This window comes from Paramisgurnus dabryanus, chromosome 5 (genome assembly GCF_030506205.2).
Source record: "Paramisgurnus dabryanus chromosome 5, PD_genome_1.1, whole genome shotgun sequence".
In the NCBI taxonomy this organism is placed as follows: Eukaryota; Metazoa; Chordata; class Actinopteri; order Cypriniformes; family Cobitidae; genus Paramisgurnus; species Paramisgurnus dabryanus.
Genome location: NC_133341.1, coordinates 45798494 through 45818922, shown reverse-complemented (window position 1 = coordinate 45818922; position 20429 = coordinate 45798494). Strand labels below are relative to the sequence as shown.

The following is a 20429-nucleotide window of genomic DNA, read 5'->3' as shown; positions in this document are numbered from 1 at the left end:
TTTTTTTGGCCCGATACCAATTTAAACAGACAACTTATGGCCGATGCCGATATTAAACACTTGTTTACAATACTATACAGCTGGTCTATAAGCTAGTTTATTTCTGCATCAAATTATTTTTACTGAACATGGATTGGATCTAATTAACATTTAACTGACCAACATAATAAGAGAGGCACAAATTAAGCTAAAACTAATATAATAAGACAGCATATGACAGCCTTAAAAGGTGTTTTTTGCTATTCAGCATTTATTTTATTAACAACATTAACTAAATTTTTTACATATAATGGATTTCTTTATGCAGTTAATTCATAAACAATCGGTATCGGCCTTTCTCGTGCTATTGCCGATATGCCGATGGTTTCAAATACATCAAAAAATCGGCCGATAAATATCAGCGGCCGATACATTGGTGCATCATTACTTTATTCTGTTGAACACTAAAAAAGATTTTTCAAAAATAATGGTAAGTACACAGTTGACGATACCCATTAACTTCCATAATATTTGTTTTTCCTATGAAAGTCAATAGGTGCCATCAACTTTATTCTTAATATCTTCTTTTGTGTTACAGAATAAAAAAACTCATACAGGTTTAGACCAACATGAGGGTGAGGAAATGATGACAGAATTTTTCTTTTTGGGTGAACTATCCCTTTAAATAGCTACAATAAAGTCATCTACTGTAACTTCACTGCCCTTTACTTTGAATTATAAGTGTTTTGTCATTTCAATAGATGTGGGCAGACTGAGCACAATTTTTAAAGTAACACTGTGACAAGCAAACACTTCCAATAATTGTAACGTTTATTTTGAAAACAACAGAGAAATGTCAACTTAAGTACACAACAGATTTGGTGATAAGCTCACCCGCTTATTCACTGTGTAAGTTTCCTTAACAATACACATCTTTCTCACATTTACTTCATGTTTCCATGTATCAACACTTCCACCCACTCTATCTCTCTCTCTCTCTCTCTCTCTCTCTCTCTTTCTCTCATCTCCTCCATCAATCAACCACATTCTACTTTCCCAGTGAAGAAGAGATGCTATTGCTGGTAACCATGGAGATTTGATCCTCTCATAAAATCAAACTGATGCTCCAGCACACTACTATACAGGATCTACACCCCATGCCAATTCAAGTAGTTTTACTATTCATTTAAGTGTATACTTTGCTAATTTGGCATTATCTAACATTTTATCATCATGTAATATTACACCAAAACCAGAAATAATTTACCACCCGACAAATTTGGCGAATGCACTATAAAGTGAATTCTCAAAACTTAACTCTTACATAGTATGATAAATCACACGTTAACTCTTTCAGTTTGGCAAAATTTCCATCCTTTACAGAAGTAATCCACACTGCTCCAATGGGTTTTTACTTCTGTGAAAGATTGATGGACTTTTTCGGGCTTCAAAATCTCTACCCTGGTTACTACTATTATAAAGCATGGAAGAGCCAGGACATTTTCTAATATAACTTTAATTGTGTTCATCTGATATAAGATGGTCATGTGTATCTCGGATGGCTCGAGAGTGAGTTAATAATTTGGTAATTTTTATTTTTCATTGAACTACTCCTTTCAGAAAGTCTGTTTTCTTTGGTTAAAGCTGTTGTTGATTTGCTCTCCTGTCCTGCTGCATCACCTCAACTTCTGTTCAGCTTCAACTATCAGACAGATGGCACTCAGCAAAATTAGGAACTAATTTCTCTTTCAATGCCAACAAGACTTCTAAATCACCCTGTTTTCTTTATAGTCGTCATCTTTTTTGTGTACTATATGAAAATGCTATATTACAAACTCAATGGCATATTGATATGAAACTGGGCATGGTTCATTGTCACCATGCTTGAAAGGACATCTATTATGTTTGAACATAAAAGTGTGTTGGCAGTGTGTGAACACAACAACCCTAAAGTAAACAAAAATCCACCCACTCCTTTGTAAATTCCCTTTAAACCAAAGCAGTGTCTTTAGACATGCCGTTTTAATTCTCTTATCAATGTGAGGTCACACTGATAAAGCTCCGCCCACAGCCACTGACTAACAGTCCAGCATTACCGTAGTTTCTACCCTCAGCTGAACACTGTCCTCCATATCTCAACAGTGAGCTACTATTGTCTCAGACTGTATTCCCACAAATCAAATCTATTTTAAATAACAGCTCTCACTGTCTGTTGGTAAGGGAGTGAGGAGCTGTAGCTCATTTGCATTTAAAGGTACACACACGAAAACAGCGCATTATAACAGCGTGAGTATTTTGAGCCGAAATGTCACAGACACATTCTGTGCACACCTGAGACTTATATTACATCTTGTTAAAATGGGCATAATAGGTGCCCGTTAATGTTTTAGAGTACTTAATTAAACTTAATTTAATTTGGCCTATTATTTCTTTCTTTGTTTCCTGTGTTGCCACTTTTTGCCAAGTTACTTTACACACTACTAAACAGATTTTCTTAAAATTACATCTGACTATGTTTTTCTTTAGTAGGGGAAGTCGTGGCCTGGTGGTGAGAGAGTCGGGCTTGCAACCCAAAGGTCACTGGTTCAATTCCTCAGACTGGCAGGCTTTGACCGAGGTGCCCATAAGCAAGGCACCTTATCCTCAATTGCCCTTTTGCAAAAGACACTACTCAAGTATGGTTTACCACACATTGGTCAGTACATCACGATTTGGTGTGACTGGTCCAGTTATTGCTGTGCTTTTGTAGTATATCTACTGAGGTTTAGTATGATTGCAGCACTGGTAGATTGATGCACCACAAGCGAAGCTAACAAATTAATAAATCCAAAGTCAGAGAGCATTCAATCCATAAAATGAGATGCAGGAATTAATTAAACTATAATCGCCTGAAAGCGTCTCCTTCATACTTGCTTGTCAAAACAGAAATCAGGACACACACACGCGCGCCCGCGCACACGCACACACACACAAAATGGCATTGCATTAGCTTTAAGTGTACGACACTGATAAATGGGAAAGTGTGAAATCATGACTCTTTGCTTGTGAAAGATTATTTGGTTTGAGATTTTCACAATGACATACTTGTATAGGAGATTAAAATTTGAAACATATGAACCTGAGGGCGCACGGCACACATGAAAATCTACTTATATTAACTGGTGGACTTTCTCTCTCTCTCTCTTTCTCTCTCTCTCTCTCGGTATGTGTGGGAGAAAACAGAATGAAATCCAATCCTACACTTTTACAAGCACCACTAACACTGTACTGTAACAAAAGCAACCCTAAAACAATTTACATGAATAAGAGTGGACAAACAATGCTTTTATTACAAACACTGCCTCCTACATTATAACAATAGTGATCAAAAAAAGATTAGCGAGGAGGAAAAATAAGTAGCTTATCATTGCATTCATCGAATAAAAATCTCTTGAAAATGAGACCTGACATCTGTTAGTAAACATCTTATAATTCTGTGTGCACAATCTTTCTGTACAGTTATGCAATAATAATCCTGCATAAAAAAGATCATATAAATAGTTAATAAACCTTTTTTATGTTATCTGCCTCGTTGTTCACGACCATTTTTCACCCTCTCGCTGAGACTTCGTGTCTTAACCGGAAGCAGTGCACTACTAAAGTGACGAGAGAAATTAGACGAAATCTCTTTAATGATACTCAGAGCTTCTGTCTGTGATCACGACAAGCAATTTTGACAGTCTGTTGTTGTGTTGCATTGGGTATCTCTGTTCACACCCAAATGAATTGGATAAAATGCATTATGCACAATTAATTAACAATACATTTTGACGAATGATTTTAACTTTTAAGTAAGATGCATTGAATTGTGGTCTGACACATTTAAGAATGCAACGATGCAGAGAAATGCCTTTATTTTCACTGAATACTTACATGGCAGTAACCGTGCCATTGAATCCTCGCTCAAAGTGTCTCACTGACAGACTGTGTCTTATAAATAAATGCTTGAAAAACAATCGGATAGAAATGACACCCACAAATTATGATGTAAGCCAAAGAGCTTGGAAAAAACACATTTCTCCCACTCAAACTCGCTCATACACTCGAGGGCAGAAACACACACGATATCTTTATTGCATTTCTCCCTCTCCCTTCTCTTTTCTTCTTCACTGAGAGATTACTACTAGTTTTGCTTTAATGATCATGTTGTGTCGCACTTACTTTTCCTCATTGAAAATGAGAAGATTTGATTTATATATTTGTATATTAATATTAAAATACATAACCAGATACCTGATTTGTTAATTAATAATTACACTGATGTGTCTGATTGTGATGTATTTTTTAGCTATCATTAAATAAGTTTTATCCACTTCTTTACTCTTACCATGTGCACCATTTTTATATTTTAATTTTAACATCTCAGTTTCATTAATCACGTCATCTATTATTCAAGCCGCGGGCCATGTGTGGGGACTCAGAGGCACCATTTCACACATCCAGACTCACTCATTTTAACTTTCCACATTTTGCAACTTCTGACGCACTTCTGAGCACCGTCTGTCTGTTGTGAATTTAAACCTTGAAATCTGTTTCTGTGCTTCTGAATAGTCTTTAAAAGTCTGCTTTGAATAGATATATACATGAGAAATCAAACCTAATAGACTACAGGCAATGATTTTTCAGAGCCTATAGCTAAACTTAACAACATCCCTAGTGATAAAATCCTGGAGAAATTGTTTTGAAATCGCTGTCATAATGTAAATGGTCCTAAAGGGAATTTGGCAACACAGTACAACTATAAAACTACACATTTAAAAAAAAAATAGTTCTCAACAGGACTATTTTGAGTAATTATGGAATATAATACCTCTTTCACACATCATTAAAATAATCATATTGGAACTTAACGCTCTTATAACTCCCCTGTGATATTATTTAACTGTCCAGTAGCAAGACATACAACACTAGTTTTAATACGAATAACACAATAAGACAACACAACGTTCAACAATAATCTAAAATCAAACAAATTCAGATGTTTGTTCTCATTCTTATCAAGATGATGAAACAATAAACTTATCGCAAACCAAAACGCAGCTTGGGTAAATTCCTACCATGATGTGATGCCGTTGCTGTTTAGCTTTCCGGACGTTGTTAATGAAACGACGACCCATTTTCTTTGCGTACCACACGGACACGAACATCCTGCCGGAGCGCCGAACAGCGCGCTACTCTCCAAGCAACGAGCGTTCAGAATGACTGCGCGCGCCTCTCCAAACGACCAGCGCGCGCACTCGCTGAGGAGACGCTCCTTTGACGGGGCGTTCACACGGCGCGCTCTTGCACTTAATAGCGGTCTAGATTATAAAACTCGTTTATAAAAGTTTCGACGTTCATCTCTGTCAAGCGTGTGTAAAATATCGATGAAAGAGTGTAAACGCTCCTCAGTGGTTCTTCTTGCTATTATCTCACCGAATATGATGTGCGTGAGTGTTTAAAGTCTAGACATATAACATGTTTTAGCTGTAAGGAAATTATTTATTTACTATATAGTTCACGCATGCATTAAATGTGTATCAGCTCCAATATAAAACGAAAAGCGAGTGATTCTCTCCAGAGGAGCTTGAGGGGGTGGAGTGTGTCATAAACACACACACTCACACTACTATAGAGATACACATATAAGCCCTATCTCAGGAAACCACTACATGGTTCATTCCAAAGTATGATGTTATAAAGAATCATGTTACATTTTGTACATGAAAGTGTATGAGGGGAATGCTTGTGAAGGGTTTTAAAGGGAGAATGCAGATCACATCGCAAATAGAGAGTGCATGTGACATCACAGAGAGTACATGTGACATCAATGAGGAGGGATCACTGATCTATATAAATGACTGGATTGCGCATGACGTTATGATTGTGAAGCCGCCACCACCCCGCCATATTAGAATGCACAAACATTCTATTAAATTAATAGGAGTTATCAGATTTTAATGATAAAACAGTACTTTATCAGTCTCCGTTTTTATATCTGAAGTCTCCCTATACATTATTACAACGCAACGTCCTAAGCATGTACATAGTTACTGATCAAAATTTGTACATTTTACTTTTTAAACAGTGAGATACTATACATTTATCTTCATTATCAGATCAGCAGACAGAACAAAATAATAATGTATTATTATTGAAAAACGTGCTCATTCTGAAATCTAAATAAATAATCATGCTGTAAGTGTGCATGCAATAACAGTATTGTTTTTGTTCGTACTGTAAAATGCATAAACAATGTTAATGGCATGTATTTTGAAGACAATTTTGTAAACCGTGGTTAAACTAACATTTGATTTAGCATTATACAAACAACACCCAATTACGTTGTTGCAGTGCTTATAAAAAGCCATAAAATATAAGTTTTCTTTACTTTACAACTTAAACTTATCCAGAGAAATAACACTGACCGTGTATCTTAATGTTAAACAACTTTATTTACACCTGTGTCATTACAACAGAATGCAGCAGGCAAACTCACCCTAATGTTTTCTATAAATCCCTTATCTTGCCCGATTTAAACATAAGCATTGCAAATAACATCAAGTAACAATCAATTTACGTACACATATCCTAAAAATGAATCTTGTGTGACTGATACACTGTTAATCTGTAAATAAGTCAATGACGCTCCCGGTAGGTTGGGCATAGCAAGATGGCGGCTCGAACTCTCGCTGTTACGTTAAGCGTTCTATGACGAATCCAGTCATTTATATAGATCAGTGGGAGGGATGCATGTGACAATGTGACATCATTAAGAGTACATGTGACATCATGCTCTGAAGCAGGGTTAGTACCACTTTTGCAGGGTTAAACCCGCATTGTGGTGCCAACCACATGCAGTGTGAAACGAAGCGGGGTAAGAATGTTATGACTCGATTGCTTAGCAATGGACAGCCAATCAGACATCGAAGTGGCCATACATCATATCACAATCTGTTTACTGAAAACACCTGAATTGGAGTAAAAATGACTTAAAACAACCAAAAGAGATTGACTGTGACACCCAGTGAAGGGATGCATGTTATATCACAGAGAGTGCATGTGACATCACAATAGAGGGATGCATGTGACATCACAGTTGAGGGATGCATATGAAATATTTACAGAGAGTGCATGTGACATCACAATGGAGGGATGCATGTGGGAGAGTTCATGTCTGTAAGAGGATTTTTACACAGTTTATTCCCTACCTTGTTCCCTCTCACTATAGTGGATATATGCAGCACTCACAGAGAATGTTAACTTGGTAATGTACAACAGGAATGACCTTTGGGAAATTATTCTTATAATAATGGCCTGCTTTTAACTACATTTGCACATAAATATTGCTAAAAGGGTTTTTATGTTTAAATGTTTTTATTATAGCCTTAAAACTGTGTTCAAGGCTAAAACATAAGCTGCTCTAAAGGATGCTAATTTAGAATGACATTCAAATGATAAAATAATTTCTGAACCGATAACTAGACGCCATGTGCTGATGCGTCAAGTGACTTTTAAAAAATAGTAATCCTTTCAAGTTCTACATTTCAAATAGCAAAAATAAAGTGTGTATTTGCTGACTGACGCTCGGTGTATTGAAAAGCATTGTAATGAAGAGCAATGCCATGGATCTGCTGAGATCGGAAATGCCAGACAATAGTGCACACACAGGTATTACGTAACACACAAGTTGACAGACTTACCTAAATGAGAAATAACAAGGACTCGCTTTTCTTTTCTCTCGCTCACCCACATTGTTTTTTTCAGTCCCTCTCTCTCTGCCTGCATTTCCACCACCCACTCACCCACCCACTCTTTCTCTCTCTCATTGGATTCCCCAGACCATTTGTCTCAGCAGAACTCTGTGCAGTAATTACCTCAGAGCTGCAGGGACAACTTTAAACATTCATTAGCACAAAACCTTTAAACAGACACAGAAGCCTAACATTCACAACAGCAAAAAGAGGATTATTTGATGAAAAATAATGCTAAATGAGAGAGTGTGTGAATGTGGTACCTGGTGGAGACCACTGTACCTCAAGGTAATCGAATCACTTCCAAACACATTCCACACTTCCATAAACCACATCTCTTAAAGTGACACTTCACCCATTTGCATTAAGCTTTGTGTAGTCATTGAAAGAAGGAAGTCCAATATCTTTGTTGAGGGAGTGAGACTACAAACACCAATTTTCTCGGTCAAACAGGCACCAAATTCGAAATGTATGTTACATTTCAACTACAAATATGACACACTTTCAATAAAGATTAATGTATCTATGGGTAAAATGCTCCTTTAAACTGTGATGGGCAAGTACTGAACATATAAGCATGGCATACGGACCTAACGCTCTGCCCCCAGCTTGATTGATCCTGGGCCGTTGTGAGGGGTCGCTAAAGTATTTTGTGTTTATACTGCCATGCAGTTGCTTGGGTGTTTTAAGTGGTTTGTTTAAAGACAATATGTTCCCTAAGTCTCTATGGTATTGTGCAGGTCTCTTCGGTTTATGGGTTTTTCGACCATTTTATCATCCGCCAGAGGAAAATCATAAATCAAATTGTGCAAACAATAAGGAACAAGTTCCATGTCGATTTTTTTTTAAGTTTTACTTAAGATTTATTCAATCTGAGCAAATAACAAACTAATTTATGAAGCAAATAGCACAAATTTAGCAATTGGACCAACAACGCTTTAATCAGACATTTTCTTTAGCAGAGAATGTTACAGTAGCTGTATGCGCAGTAACAGTATGTGCCCAATAGGAACACGGCAATTTCGCAAATATGTTAAAAAAGTTTTTACGCTCGGGTGAGGTGGTTTTTCAAGCAAATCGAAAAAGGAATATAATCACAAAAAGGCGATGGAAACCATATGAAAGACACATGATCGTTCTTTAAATATGGCACAGTATGTTTTATTGGACGAAAAGACAAAAGAGGTGTGGTCAACTTCATGTGGCGTCATAAGAACCGTCAAGTGTATGACATCAAAATACAGGAGTCGAGTGTTATGTATGCTTTCTAGTCACTCTCGCTATATTTTGATGTCATCCGCATGTCGGTCTGTGGCGCTGTATGAAGTTAACCACACCCGTCTCTATAGTTTTTGGTCACATAATATGCAAGAGTTATTGAAAATGTTAAAGGATTAGTCCATTTTCTTAAAAAAACGATCCAGATAATTTACTCACCACCATGTCATCCAAAATGTTGAGGTCTTTCTTTGTTCAGTTGAGAAGAAATTATATTTTTTGAGGAAAACATTCCATGATTTTTCTCATTTTAATGGACTTTAATGGACCCCAACACTTAACAGTTTTAATGCATTTTAAAATTGCACCTTCAAAGGACTCTAAATGATCCCAAATGAGGCATAAGGGTTTTATCTAGCGAAACGCGATCTCACGTAATTACGTAATGACATCGAAAGGTCACATGTTACATATATGAAACGAACATTTGCAGACCATTTTTAACAATCAAAGGACACAAAGACATTAATTAGTATCATTCGACATACAACAACGTCGGAACGGTCCTCTTTCTCCACACTTGTAAACACTGGGGCATAGTTTCGATACGTCATCCATGGCCTCTTGACGTGATGACGTATTACGTGAGGTTGCGCTGGTGTGTCACAGGACCGGAGGAAGACGAGAAGTCGTGGATTAAAAGTGCATAATTTTTTTCTTGCCAAAAATGACAATCGTTTCGCTAGATAAGACCCTTGTGCCTCGTTTGGGATGGTTTAGAGTCCTTTTAAGCTGCAGTTATAAACTTCAATTAAACTAATAAGTGTTGGGGTCCATTAAAGTCCATTAAAATGAGAAAAATCCTGGAATGTTTTCCTTAAAAAACATAATTTCTTCTCGACTGAACAAAGAAAGACTTCAAAATTTTAGAAGACATGGTGGTGAGTAAATTATCTGGATTTTTTAAAAGAAAATTGACTAATCCTTTAATCCTTTGTTCAATACTGTATGTCCTAAGGTATTGGTGATACCCATGAATGCATTATGGGATGCTGCGTCCTTTGAGTAGTCCCACTGTCACACAGATGGGCAAACTGGCACAAACAAACACATTGGCACACTGCTGTCCAGACTGAAGCATTTAACCACCTGGGCAATCTAGTTTGACACACTTACAGAAGGCGGACCTTACTAATGCCCGGTTTAAAGTTAAATGTTAAGTTTGAATCGGTTTTTAGTTTTTTTGAAGAAGTTTCTTCCATTTAAATTCTCTACATTGTGCACTCTGAGTGACTGGCATAAGAAACGCAAGGTTGGTTTACAAGCAATGTGTACAATTTTACCATCTGAAAGGTTTACCAGCAGCCTTACCAGGGTGAAACCTCTAGTCTATACTGAGGGATAAAATTAAAAGGAGTAATCTCTCATAGCATATTGTTTTGTTTAAACCAAGTGTAATTAAATGAAAAGCTGCTTCTTGATGGGTGTGTCCTTAATCTCTTAAATCCCAGTAACCTTTGTGGCCATTAAAACAGCCAAAATTAAATTCATGTTTGAAGGATGAGAGGCTTGTAAATAAGAGTCGGTTATTAACTTGCTCATCTCCCTTTGGACTCATTTGTGTCTCACTTTCATCCTTCACTCATTCCTGCCAGCTCATCTCATCTCAACATCATTTTCCCGCTGTGTCTCTCATCTGTTTCCCTGCGGCGCTGTTACATCTCACTCCCTCCATCCGTTTCTTAGATTTTCATTATCTCAGCACTTTATTTACACTTTTCTTTGTAGGAGAACAACATGGAAATTAATGAATTACATAATTCACTGTTCTTCCTGGATGCATATGGGCATTTCATGCAGGGGTGTTTTTGCAAAGCATTTCTTTGGCATACAATTAAGTCTATAAATACATACAAATGATCAAACTAACAGCCAGATTGAGCTTCAGTCTTAGTAGCAGAACATAACGGGAGTTATGTAACAGAGATGCATCTGTCCTTATACTATTGAGTGTATCATTAACAACTTGTATTCACACATATTATGTTTTTTATTTACGAAAATTACTAGGATTTTTGTGATGAGACTGAAATAATAAAAAATCGTATCGAGTCCCTTATTTCTAGATCCTTCAAAGAAACACGCCAAGCCGCCGGTGATGTACACAGACAACAGACAACAGCACAGGTTTTTACCCAGAAGGTTGGCAAAGAGGTAAATTCATAATGAAGATGTACCAAGCAGAAGAACTAGAAATTTATTTTTAGCTAAATAAATCATAAGCAATATGAAACCATATTAAACAATTGTTAGTACAGCTTGTAGCTTAAATCTGACGTTATGAAATAATGAAATAAAACCCAAAGCGCACTAGAGCCCTATACCGGTTTGTTTCATTCCAGTCCAATGTAACAATACTACGACAAATGTATCATTGTCCTCATCCTCCATGGGTGATTCTTCCGAAATTAGACTCATGAGGTGTTTTTTCCACATTTAAGGGGAAATTTTTCATTACCGCAACGTGTCCATGACTGGATTTGGGTTCTTTGACATGGGAATATTTATAATTAAAAAATCTTAAAAACAAAAAGCTTCAGTGCGTGTTATACTATAAACATTTACAGTAAAGAAACATGTGGTATTTGGTGATTATTGGTTAATGTAGAGACAATAATAAGGAATATAAATGTGTCCAAGACCAATTTTCTCATCCTCCACAAAAATGTTCAATCATTGTTTAAGCCCTCAAGGAACTAACATTTAAAAAAAAATGTTGGAAGGGACAAAATTGACTGTGACACTCAAGATGGCTACCAGGTAAGCAGTTCTTATTTGTCTCTCTAGATAAAAGTTGAAATTTTGTTTGTTGTAGTACCTAGACAACTTTTTACTTCTCATTACCGAAACATGAGTTTGTGTAAATGCATATATTTATGGTAATGTAATATCATTGCGGTAATGATAATTTTTTATAATGATAATCTAAAAAAAATTCAATAATTCTATAGGAAATATTTTTTAAATCCTCTAAAAATACTGGTTATAGTAAGTTCAAAACATAATCTTATATGTGCAAAAAAATTGGCTTCAAGGGCTTTTTAAAAAATCTAATGCTGGACACCTTCTAAGTCTGGATTTCGTGAGAATCACCCACATGTGACATTAAACACAGGTTCATGTGACATCACACACGTCAAGTCGTGCTCTCTCACACACACATTTACCCTGTCTGCTTTTTCTCTAACTCCTTAAAAACAGACAAAGTCATCATTGTGATGGTTCATGTTATGAAAATGTTGCCATCAATGGCAAATCCTACGAAACTACTGCAAGCCATTTCATGTCTACATTCTGGGTTTGTTAAGCAGATGTGACATAAGTAAGATCATTTAGAGTAAATCGATATAAAACAATAAACCCTGCTTCTTTTGTGTTTTTGTATGTTTGTGTATTGTATGCGTGTACTTTCTTTTATGTCACTACCACTCATCTACCTCTCACCTCGCAGCGAGAGAGAGAGAGAGAGAGAGAGAGAGAGAGAGAGAGAGAGAGAGAGAGAGAAAGAGAGAGAGAGAGAGAGAGAATTAGGGGGACTTCACTCCATCACTTGCAACCTTGGCACTTTCAAACCTGTTAATGTCATCAGCAGCAGTCATGTTGCTATGGAAACCGGAATCTCACTGTCTCAACCTGTTTCAATGTGTGTGTGTTTGTGTGTGTGCCAACAGGAAAGAAAAATGCCAAAATGAGATCACTTTAATGTGTCAAATGTTTTGCTTAATTTTCATAATTTGCTCCGAGGAAAAAAAGAGCCCAGTTTCAGGGTTGTTTCAGAACCAGGTGATCTCAAAAACAAATTCTTAAGGCATTTATACCCTTATTGTATGTCAACAATTGTGATGTGTTTATCCAAAAGATGAAAATGAACGAAACATCAGTTCATGTTTGATATACTGCGAATATCAGACATTAAACAATTGAAGTCCTCCTAAGAGCCAACATCTAACCTAAAATATGACAAAACACTGCCCTCTACTGGGGACTATACATGAAGTTGAGTGACACTAAGCAGAAACAGGAAACAACTCTGTACAGAGCACATCGATGTGCTGTCAGAAATAATAGGCTAAAACTGCAAAGAGAATGTAAAAGTATATATAGAAAAGTTACAGTTGTGTGTCCGTGTGTGTGTGTGTGTGTGTCCTTATGTGTGGTTTAAAGGGAACCAGAGACAGCACAGAGAAAATGATGGCTTTAAAGCAATACCATAGAGGATTGAAAGTGAATCTATAAAAATGTGTATGAAAAGTCTATTACAAAACACAGGAAAAAGAAAACCAATGGCAACCAGCATTATGATTTCATTATGATCATGATGTCATCATGGAGGAGATCACTGGACTGTCTGTTAACCTCATACATAACCTTTGTCTCAGCTCCACCGCTTTGGATGTTACTTGGTACACTACAGACCCTTTTACAGCCCACATGATCAAATAGCCTGCACGCGCATTTAGGCAACAGAAGTGGTGTTATTTCCCATTGGTTCTAATGTGTTAGCAACTCAAAAAAGTTTATTAAAACGGTTTCCCAGCATCAAAATGTCTGGTTGTTGCGTTTGGTTGCACTAATATAATGTACTAATATACGTATATATGTATCTGGCCACTTTATATTTGGCCATCTGCTAACGTTTTCTATCTACTCCACTTTAGTACACGGATCTGGTAGCTTTGTTGAAAAAGTTGATAAGTCAACTTTTTAAAATAACTTTGTCTGTCTGTGTTGCTTCACTGCTGATTCTTGCCATACATCCATTGCCAAACTGCCTGCGCATACGTTGCCATGTCATCATTGTGTACAAACAGTAAAAGAGTCTATACTTTTATATAAAACAGAATGTCTGAATATATATCAGGGAGAGAATTGGTCAGTAACAATTTTTTAAGGTGGAGCTTATAAATTCCACTTGATTCACTTTCCATGATGCAGCAGATCTGACATATCTTTAAATTAAAAGCAAATTGTTTATTATTTCAAATATTATTATGTCATACTGCCATCAGTAATGGAATACAATACAATAACATGTAAATATTAAATAATCATTTGAATGAACAGTAAATTAACAGTTTCCATAATTTACTCACCTTAAAGGGACACTCCACTTTTTTGAAAATATGCTAATTTTTCAGCTCCCCTAGAGTTAAACATTTGAGTTTTACTGTTTTGGAATCTATTTAGCTGATCTTTGGGTCTGGCGGTACTTCTTTTAGCCTAGCTTAGCACAATCCATTAGCATCACGCTCAAAAATGATTAAAGAGTTTTAATATTTTCCTATTTAAAACTTGACTCTTCTGTAGTTACATTGTGTACTAAGACCAACGGCAATAATATTACGCACTACCTGAAAATATTCCTCAGCTATTGAAAGTTACCAAGTAACTACAGAAGAGTCAAGTTTTAAATGGGAAAATATTGAGCGCAATGCTAATGATCTAATCAGATTCAATGGATTATGCTAAGCTATGCTAAAAGTGGTACCGTCAGACCACAAATGTTTAACTCTAGGGGAGCTGGAAAACTTTTTAAAAAGTGTTGTGTCCCTTTAATGCGATCCTACACTGTAGAAATTCCTTGTTGGACTTAAAATTTTAAGTTTGATTAATTTGAAATTACAATTAATTTTAACTTTCTTGACTATTGAGGTGTTGCTAAAAAATATAAAAATAAAGTTAAAATAACCTAAGCTAATTCAACTTTATTTTTATATTTTATAGCAACACCTCAATATTTAAGAAAGTTCAAATTAATTGTAAAATTCAAGTTAATTAAACTTAAAAATGAAAGTGCAAAAAGTAATGTTTACAGTATATTATTTCCTTAATTCAGCTGAACACATTTAGGGCCAGATTTACAAACCAGGGCAAATTAGTGTATAAGCGCAATTTAAAAAAAGTCAGTATCAGAGTAGAAATTTCTGTGTGTGATTTACTAACAAGACGCACATTAAAGAACAAAGGCCAAAAAAATCTAATTTCTACAAAACTCATGACATGATTTCCTCTCCATAATATTTAGTGTATTTTAAAGTGGACTGCTGATGGATAAGAGTTGGGGTCTTCACCGTCACCACTAGTGATGGGCAATTTCGAAGCACTGCTTTGTTTCGGTGTTGCTTTAAAGGGTCACACGCAAAAACAGCACATTTTTGCTTACATCTACAAAGTGAAAATTTTAACATTTTATAATAAATTATCTATGTTTTTTTTTAGCTTGAACTTCAGATATGTACTCTGGGGACAAAAAGATTTATTTGACATCTTAAAAAAGTCCCTTTAATGACATTTACAATTGGAGCGCACAGATGTAATTCAACCTCCTGGACAACAGGGGCAGCAGAGTGTCAGTGATCTTACCAGTGTGGAGACTGCAGAGGTGTACAAAGGGGTTTGACCAGATGACAGCAACACTGGCTGTAAAAAAATAACAGGAGAGGAGGGCGGATAACTCAACAGCGGGAAGAGGGACAAACCAACAGATTAAAAAAGCATCAAAACAGAGCTTTTGCTTTGTCTACATAGATTTGCTACATACATCGATCCATCACAATTCATGATACATCAATGCATTGCCTTTATCTGATAATAAAATTCAATCATGTGATTTACCCAATGCAATATACTATGATTTACAATTTTAATGTAATTGCATTTTAATAATAATAATTATATGCATGATAATAATCATATAGAATATAAATAAATTATGATAGATACATAAATCAAAAGCTCTGGGTGGGGAAACAGAAATAATAGGATAATAATAGGTAGAAAGCCACAGAAAGTGCATAGATTTCCTATAGCCTAATGAGTCATTTAGGTGCTGATCTCAGACCTGTTTCTGCATCTATCACATGTAATAGTCATATTAGGTGGCAGTGGTCTTAAATCAGAACTACGCTTTAGTGAGATATTATGTAGTCCAAAGAGTAGCATGCTTCTTTGGGGTGATAATTTTCAGGTTTAGGGAAAAAAGGATTGCAAGTTAGTATTTTTAAAGCAAACAACAAATTACACAAGATGATGCATGAAATTTAGCTGAAATAAAGCAACAGCGTGGGTTGAGGAATAAAACTGATATGAGTGCAACAGTTTGGGTGTGGGAAACAAGACATTCATCAAACCTACAGCTGTCCTTAGTCCTGAAATTTAACCCGTTGGTGTCTCAACAGCAGATGGCGATGTTGTTCAGTCTGACATGTAAGTGATTAAACAGCCTCAGGCATAGAAATGACATATTTTTTAAGGCCAACCCGGAAGTTAGCAGGACACTGGATCCCTCATCAAAAATCCATTAATTTCTCCATTCCGAAAGCTCTTTAAAACTTTATTAAACACATTTAAAAACATGTTCCCTAAAAGGAAATACTCTATGGATGAATCTTTGTTGGGAATTGTGCCCATTTATAAACACTTTTTAGCTTTTAAAGCTTTTAAAAAGTCACGAGTGGGGGTATTACTGGTGTATTTTATGTCATAGAATAAAACGTGCTAACCCAAACTCTTAGTTAAGGAATTTAACCCCATTCACAAAAAACATTGTCTTTTTGGATGATGGAACCAGAAGTGCAAAAATGCTTACTCACTTATGGGTCTTCATTACAAAAATATGTCATCCCTGCAGCACTCTATTTATTATTTCTCAACATGACAAACCCTTTAGATTTATGACAGAGTCAAAAATTTCATTGTGCATATGGCAATACAATTATTTGATAAGAGTTTAATCTAAATTTGGGAAAAGGTTTTGAACATGTTTGATATATAACATTTTTAGATAATCTCTAAAATCTCTTGAAGGCAGGGTATCTGATTTGATCCAGAAACAGTTTTAGTTATGCTGGTTGAAAGTCTTCTCACATCCTGATAGCAATCACTATGTTAAAGTGTCTAAATGTATTTGTGTAAATATACACTCACGTAAAGGATTATTAGGAACACCATACTAATACTGTGTTTGACACCCTTTCGCCTTCAGAACTGCCTTAATTTTACGAGCATTGATTCAACAAGGTGCTGAAAGCATTCTTTAAAACTGTTGGCCCATATAGATAGGATAGCATCTTGCAGTTGTTGGAGATTTGTGGGATGCACATCCAGGACCCGAAGCTCCCATTCCACCACATCCCAAAGATGCTCTATTGGGTTGAGATCTGGTGACTGTGGGGGCCATTTTAGTACAGTGAACTTATTGTCATGTTCAAGAAACCAATTTGAAATGATTCGAGCTTTGTGACATGGTGCATTATCCTGCTGGAAGTAGTCATCAGAGGTTTGGTACAAGGTCATAAAGGGATGTACATGGTCAGAAACAATGCTCAGGTAGGCCGTGGCATTTAAACAATGCCCAATTGGCACTAAGGGGCCTAAAGTGTGCCAAGAAAACATCCCCACACCATTACACCACCACCACCAGCCTGCACAGTGGTAACAAGGCATGATGGATCCATGTTCTCATTCTGTTTATGCCAAATTCTGACTCTACGATCTGAATGTCTCAACAGATATCGAGACTCATCAGACCAGGCAACATTTTTCCAGTCTTCAATTGTCCAATTTTCGTGAGCTGGTGCAAATTGTAGCCTCTTTTTCCTATTTGTAGTGGAGATGAGTGGTACCCGGTGGGGTCTTCTGCTGTTGTAGCCCATCCGCCTAAAGGTTGTGCGTGTTGTGGCTTCACAAATGCTTTGCTGCATACCTCGGTTGTAACGAGTGGTTATTTCAGTCAAAGTTGCTCTTCTATCAGCTTGAATCAGTCGACCCATTCTCTGACCTCTAGAATCAACAAGGCATTTTCGCCCACAGGACTGCCGCATACTGGATGTTTTTCCCTTTTCACACCATTCTTTGTAAACCCTAGAAATGGTTGTGCGTGAAAATCCCTGTAACTGAGCAGATTGTGAAATACTCAGAACGGCCGTCTGGCACGTCCAAAATTGCTTAAATCACCTTTCTTTCCCATTCTGACATTCAGTTTGGAGTTCAGGAGATTGTCTTGACCAGGACCACACCCCTAAATGCATTGAAGCAACTGCCCTGTGATTAGATCATTGCATTAATGAGAAATTGAACAGGTGTTCCTAATAATCCTTTAGGTGAGTGCATGTTTGTTATTATATGTTATACCACGGGCCTGTTGAATGCTGTATACTGATTGGATGAGAAATGGGTGTTGATGGCGATATAAATGGAGGGAGGGCTCGTGATTTCAGTGCTAGTAGGCTAAAGTTAGCATTTTTCTAAATCAGATACCCTGCCTTTAACAGGCAGCTACATTACCTGAAGCTGTAGGATCATAGCTCACTATTATAAGATAATGACTATAAATAGTTATGAACTGAACAACAATAACTTGAATAACACTGAATCGTGAGAAAAAAATGTATGCATCGTGTTTATAAAACAGGGAAAAATAACCAAAGGGATACTGCATGTGTGCATGTATGTATATGTTGTGTTTCACAGGTATGTTTCATATGATGACAGATGGTGCCACAGAGAGGGAAAAAGAGAGAGTGAGAGAAGGAGAGAGAGAGTGTAGTTTGCATACTGACCTTCATATTCATGCAAACGTCCTTGACATACAGTACTGAACACAGACATGTAAATGAGCTTCATGCTTAAGTGTTTGTACAACACACATACAGTAGCGACCTGCTGCTGCTAAGAACCGACATGAGTGAACATACAGTATATAATACATGTGCGTGTGTTTGACTCAGTGTATTATGTTTCATCATCATATGTAACACACCCTGGATATATTCATTTGACTCTGGGGTAAATGATGTCTACTGTGTTATGTCTGTTAAATTATTCAGTCATACTGTAGAGATATTTTCCCAGCCATTACAAGGTCATGGTTTGATTCCAAGGAAACTGGAAATTTTATAAAATCAAGCAAATGCATAAATAATGTCATTTTGAAAGTGCCATACATGAAAATCTTGTTTCATTTCTGTAAATTTAGTAAAAAGAGTTAAAAAAGAGAAGGTAAAGTTAAGCATGTTGCATTGTAAGATACATTACAATACTGCATTTTGGCAAGTGTAGTATGGTAGTATGCCATTCTAAATATAACCAATGTTAGGAAATTACACAGGCCTGAGGGGTGTGTGCATGTGTTTATTAAACTGGAGAGAGACCCTGTGGGTTACAGGAATAGTCCAGAGCGTTTGGATGGGTCTGATGTGACTACACACAGCAGCAGAAGTGAGGACACTACTCCTGTGGACACTAACACACACACGCAACATGACTCACACATACACAAACCTACAGTACTGAAGAAGCCTACAGCGCTAATGAACATAGAGGTCAAACAGAAGGAAGGAAAGACGGACAAAAACAGTAGAGAAGTGTGTAAGACTGACCTACAGAAATATAGTGCAGTAAACCAGGGCATTTCCAAAGACTGTGATTGGATGAAAAACGCAAAATGATGATCAAGATTAAGCAAAACTGTGTGTGTATGAACATGCGAATCCATACCTTTATAGGTGAGATGTGTGTATGAGGAGCGTAACTGTGCATGGAATCCATGGCGGCCAGGTTCTTATCACTCATGTGAAGCATCTCAGCACTTTTACTGTGAGCCAGGTGGGCGGGGCTATGCTCCAAGGGCGGAGTCTCTTCATCTTGATACCTATATTTCTGCAATGAGAAAAGAGAGATGGTAAATTTAGAAGCCCATACTGCTTTTAATATGTTATTTTTGTAAAAAAAAACTTTTTGGAAATAACGTGACTACAAAACAACATTAAAGTCATTTCTGAGAATTGTTTCTAAACACATAATACATGTTTTGCTAAAACACGTTACAAAGACGTGAATAATCCGTTATTCTAGATTATTTGGGCGGGGCAAAAGTGCATGCCCCCGCCCCAACACAGTCGTGAGCATCCATTCAGGCTGTAGCGGTATTTACAGTAAAAGTTGAGAAAGACGGCAACTTTTTTTAAAATATTTTTTAACTTATTTTACTTTTTTTTATCATTCAAATTTGGCTGGGTGGCTAATATCACATTTTTTTGTGATGTCACAAACTGAGAACACATGTAATATCGAATTAATTTGGTACTGGTATACAACACCAGTCTGAAGGCAGTCCTCATGATGAACAGATTTATTATTTTCTCCTTTCTTTCAAACCTATCTGCAATATACCTGTAGGACCTTAATACCTTGGAATGATCAGGACTTTTTACAATCTGGCTTCTACTTTGTATTAGTATGCTCAAAACAGATCCTGGATCCTAAAATCAATCTCTGAAATGTGAAAAATTGAAGAGGGGGAAATTTACAGTCAGCAAGATCACATTACAATGAGCCAGCAATACTACAGAGAGAGAAAGTGAAAGTGAGAGAGACAGAGAGAGAGAGAGAGGGGGGGGA

General features: G+C 36.6%; 1 protein-coding gene across 4 annotated transcripts in view; it reads right to left on the bottom strand.

Annotated features, from left to right (window-relative positions):
* Positions 1-20429, bottom strand: part of dlg4a (discs, large homolog 4a (Drosophila)) — a 108652-nt gene that overhangs the window by 38345 nt on the left and 49878 nt on the right. For 3 of the 4 annotated variants that reach the window (XM_065284421.1, XM_065284420.1, XM_065284419.1), the window contains exons 2-3: positions 19527-19688; positions 15393-15449 (exon numbers count right to left, since the gene is read on the bottom strand). In XM_065284421.1, coding sequence (XP_065140493.1) covers positions 15393-15449; positions 19527-19688 — 219 coding nt within the window. Of the gene's footprint in view, positions 1-5075; positions 5212-15392; positions 15450-19526; positions 19689-20429 lie in introns of those variants that run through there. The other variant, XM_065284423.1, reaches the window with a different exon arrangement.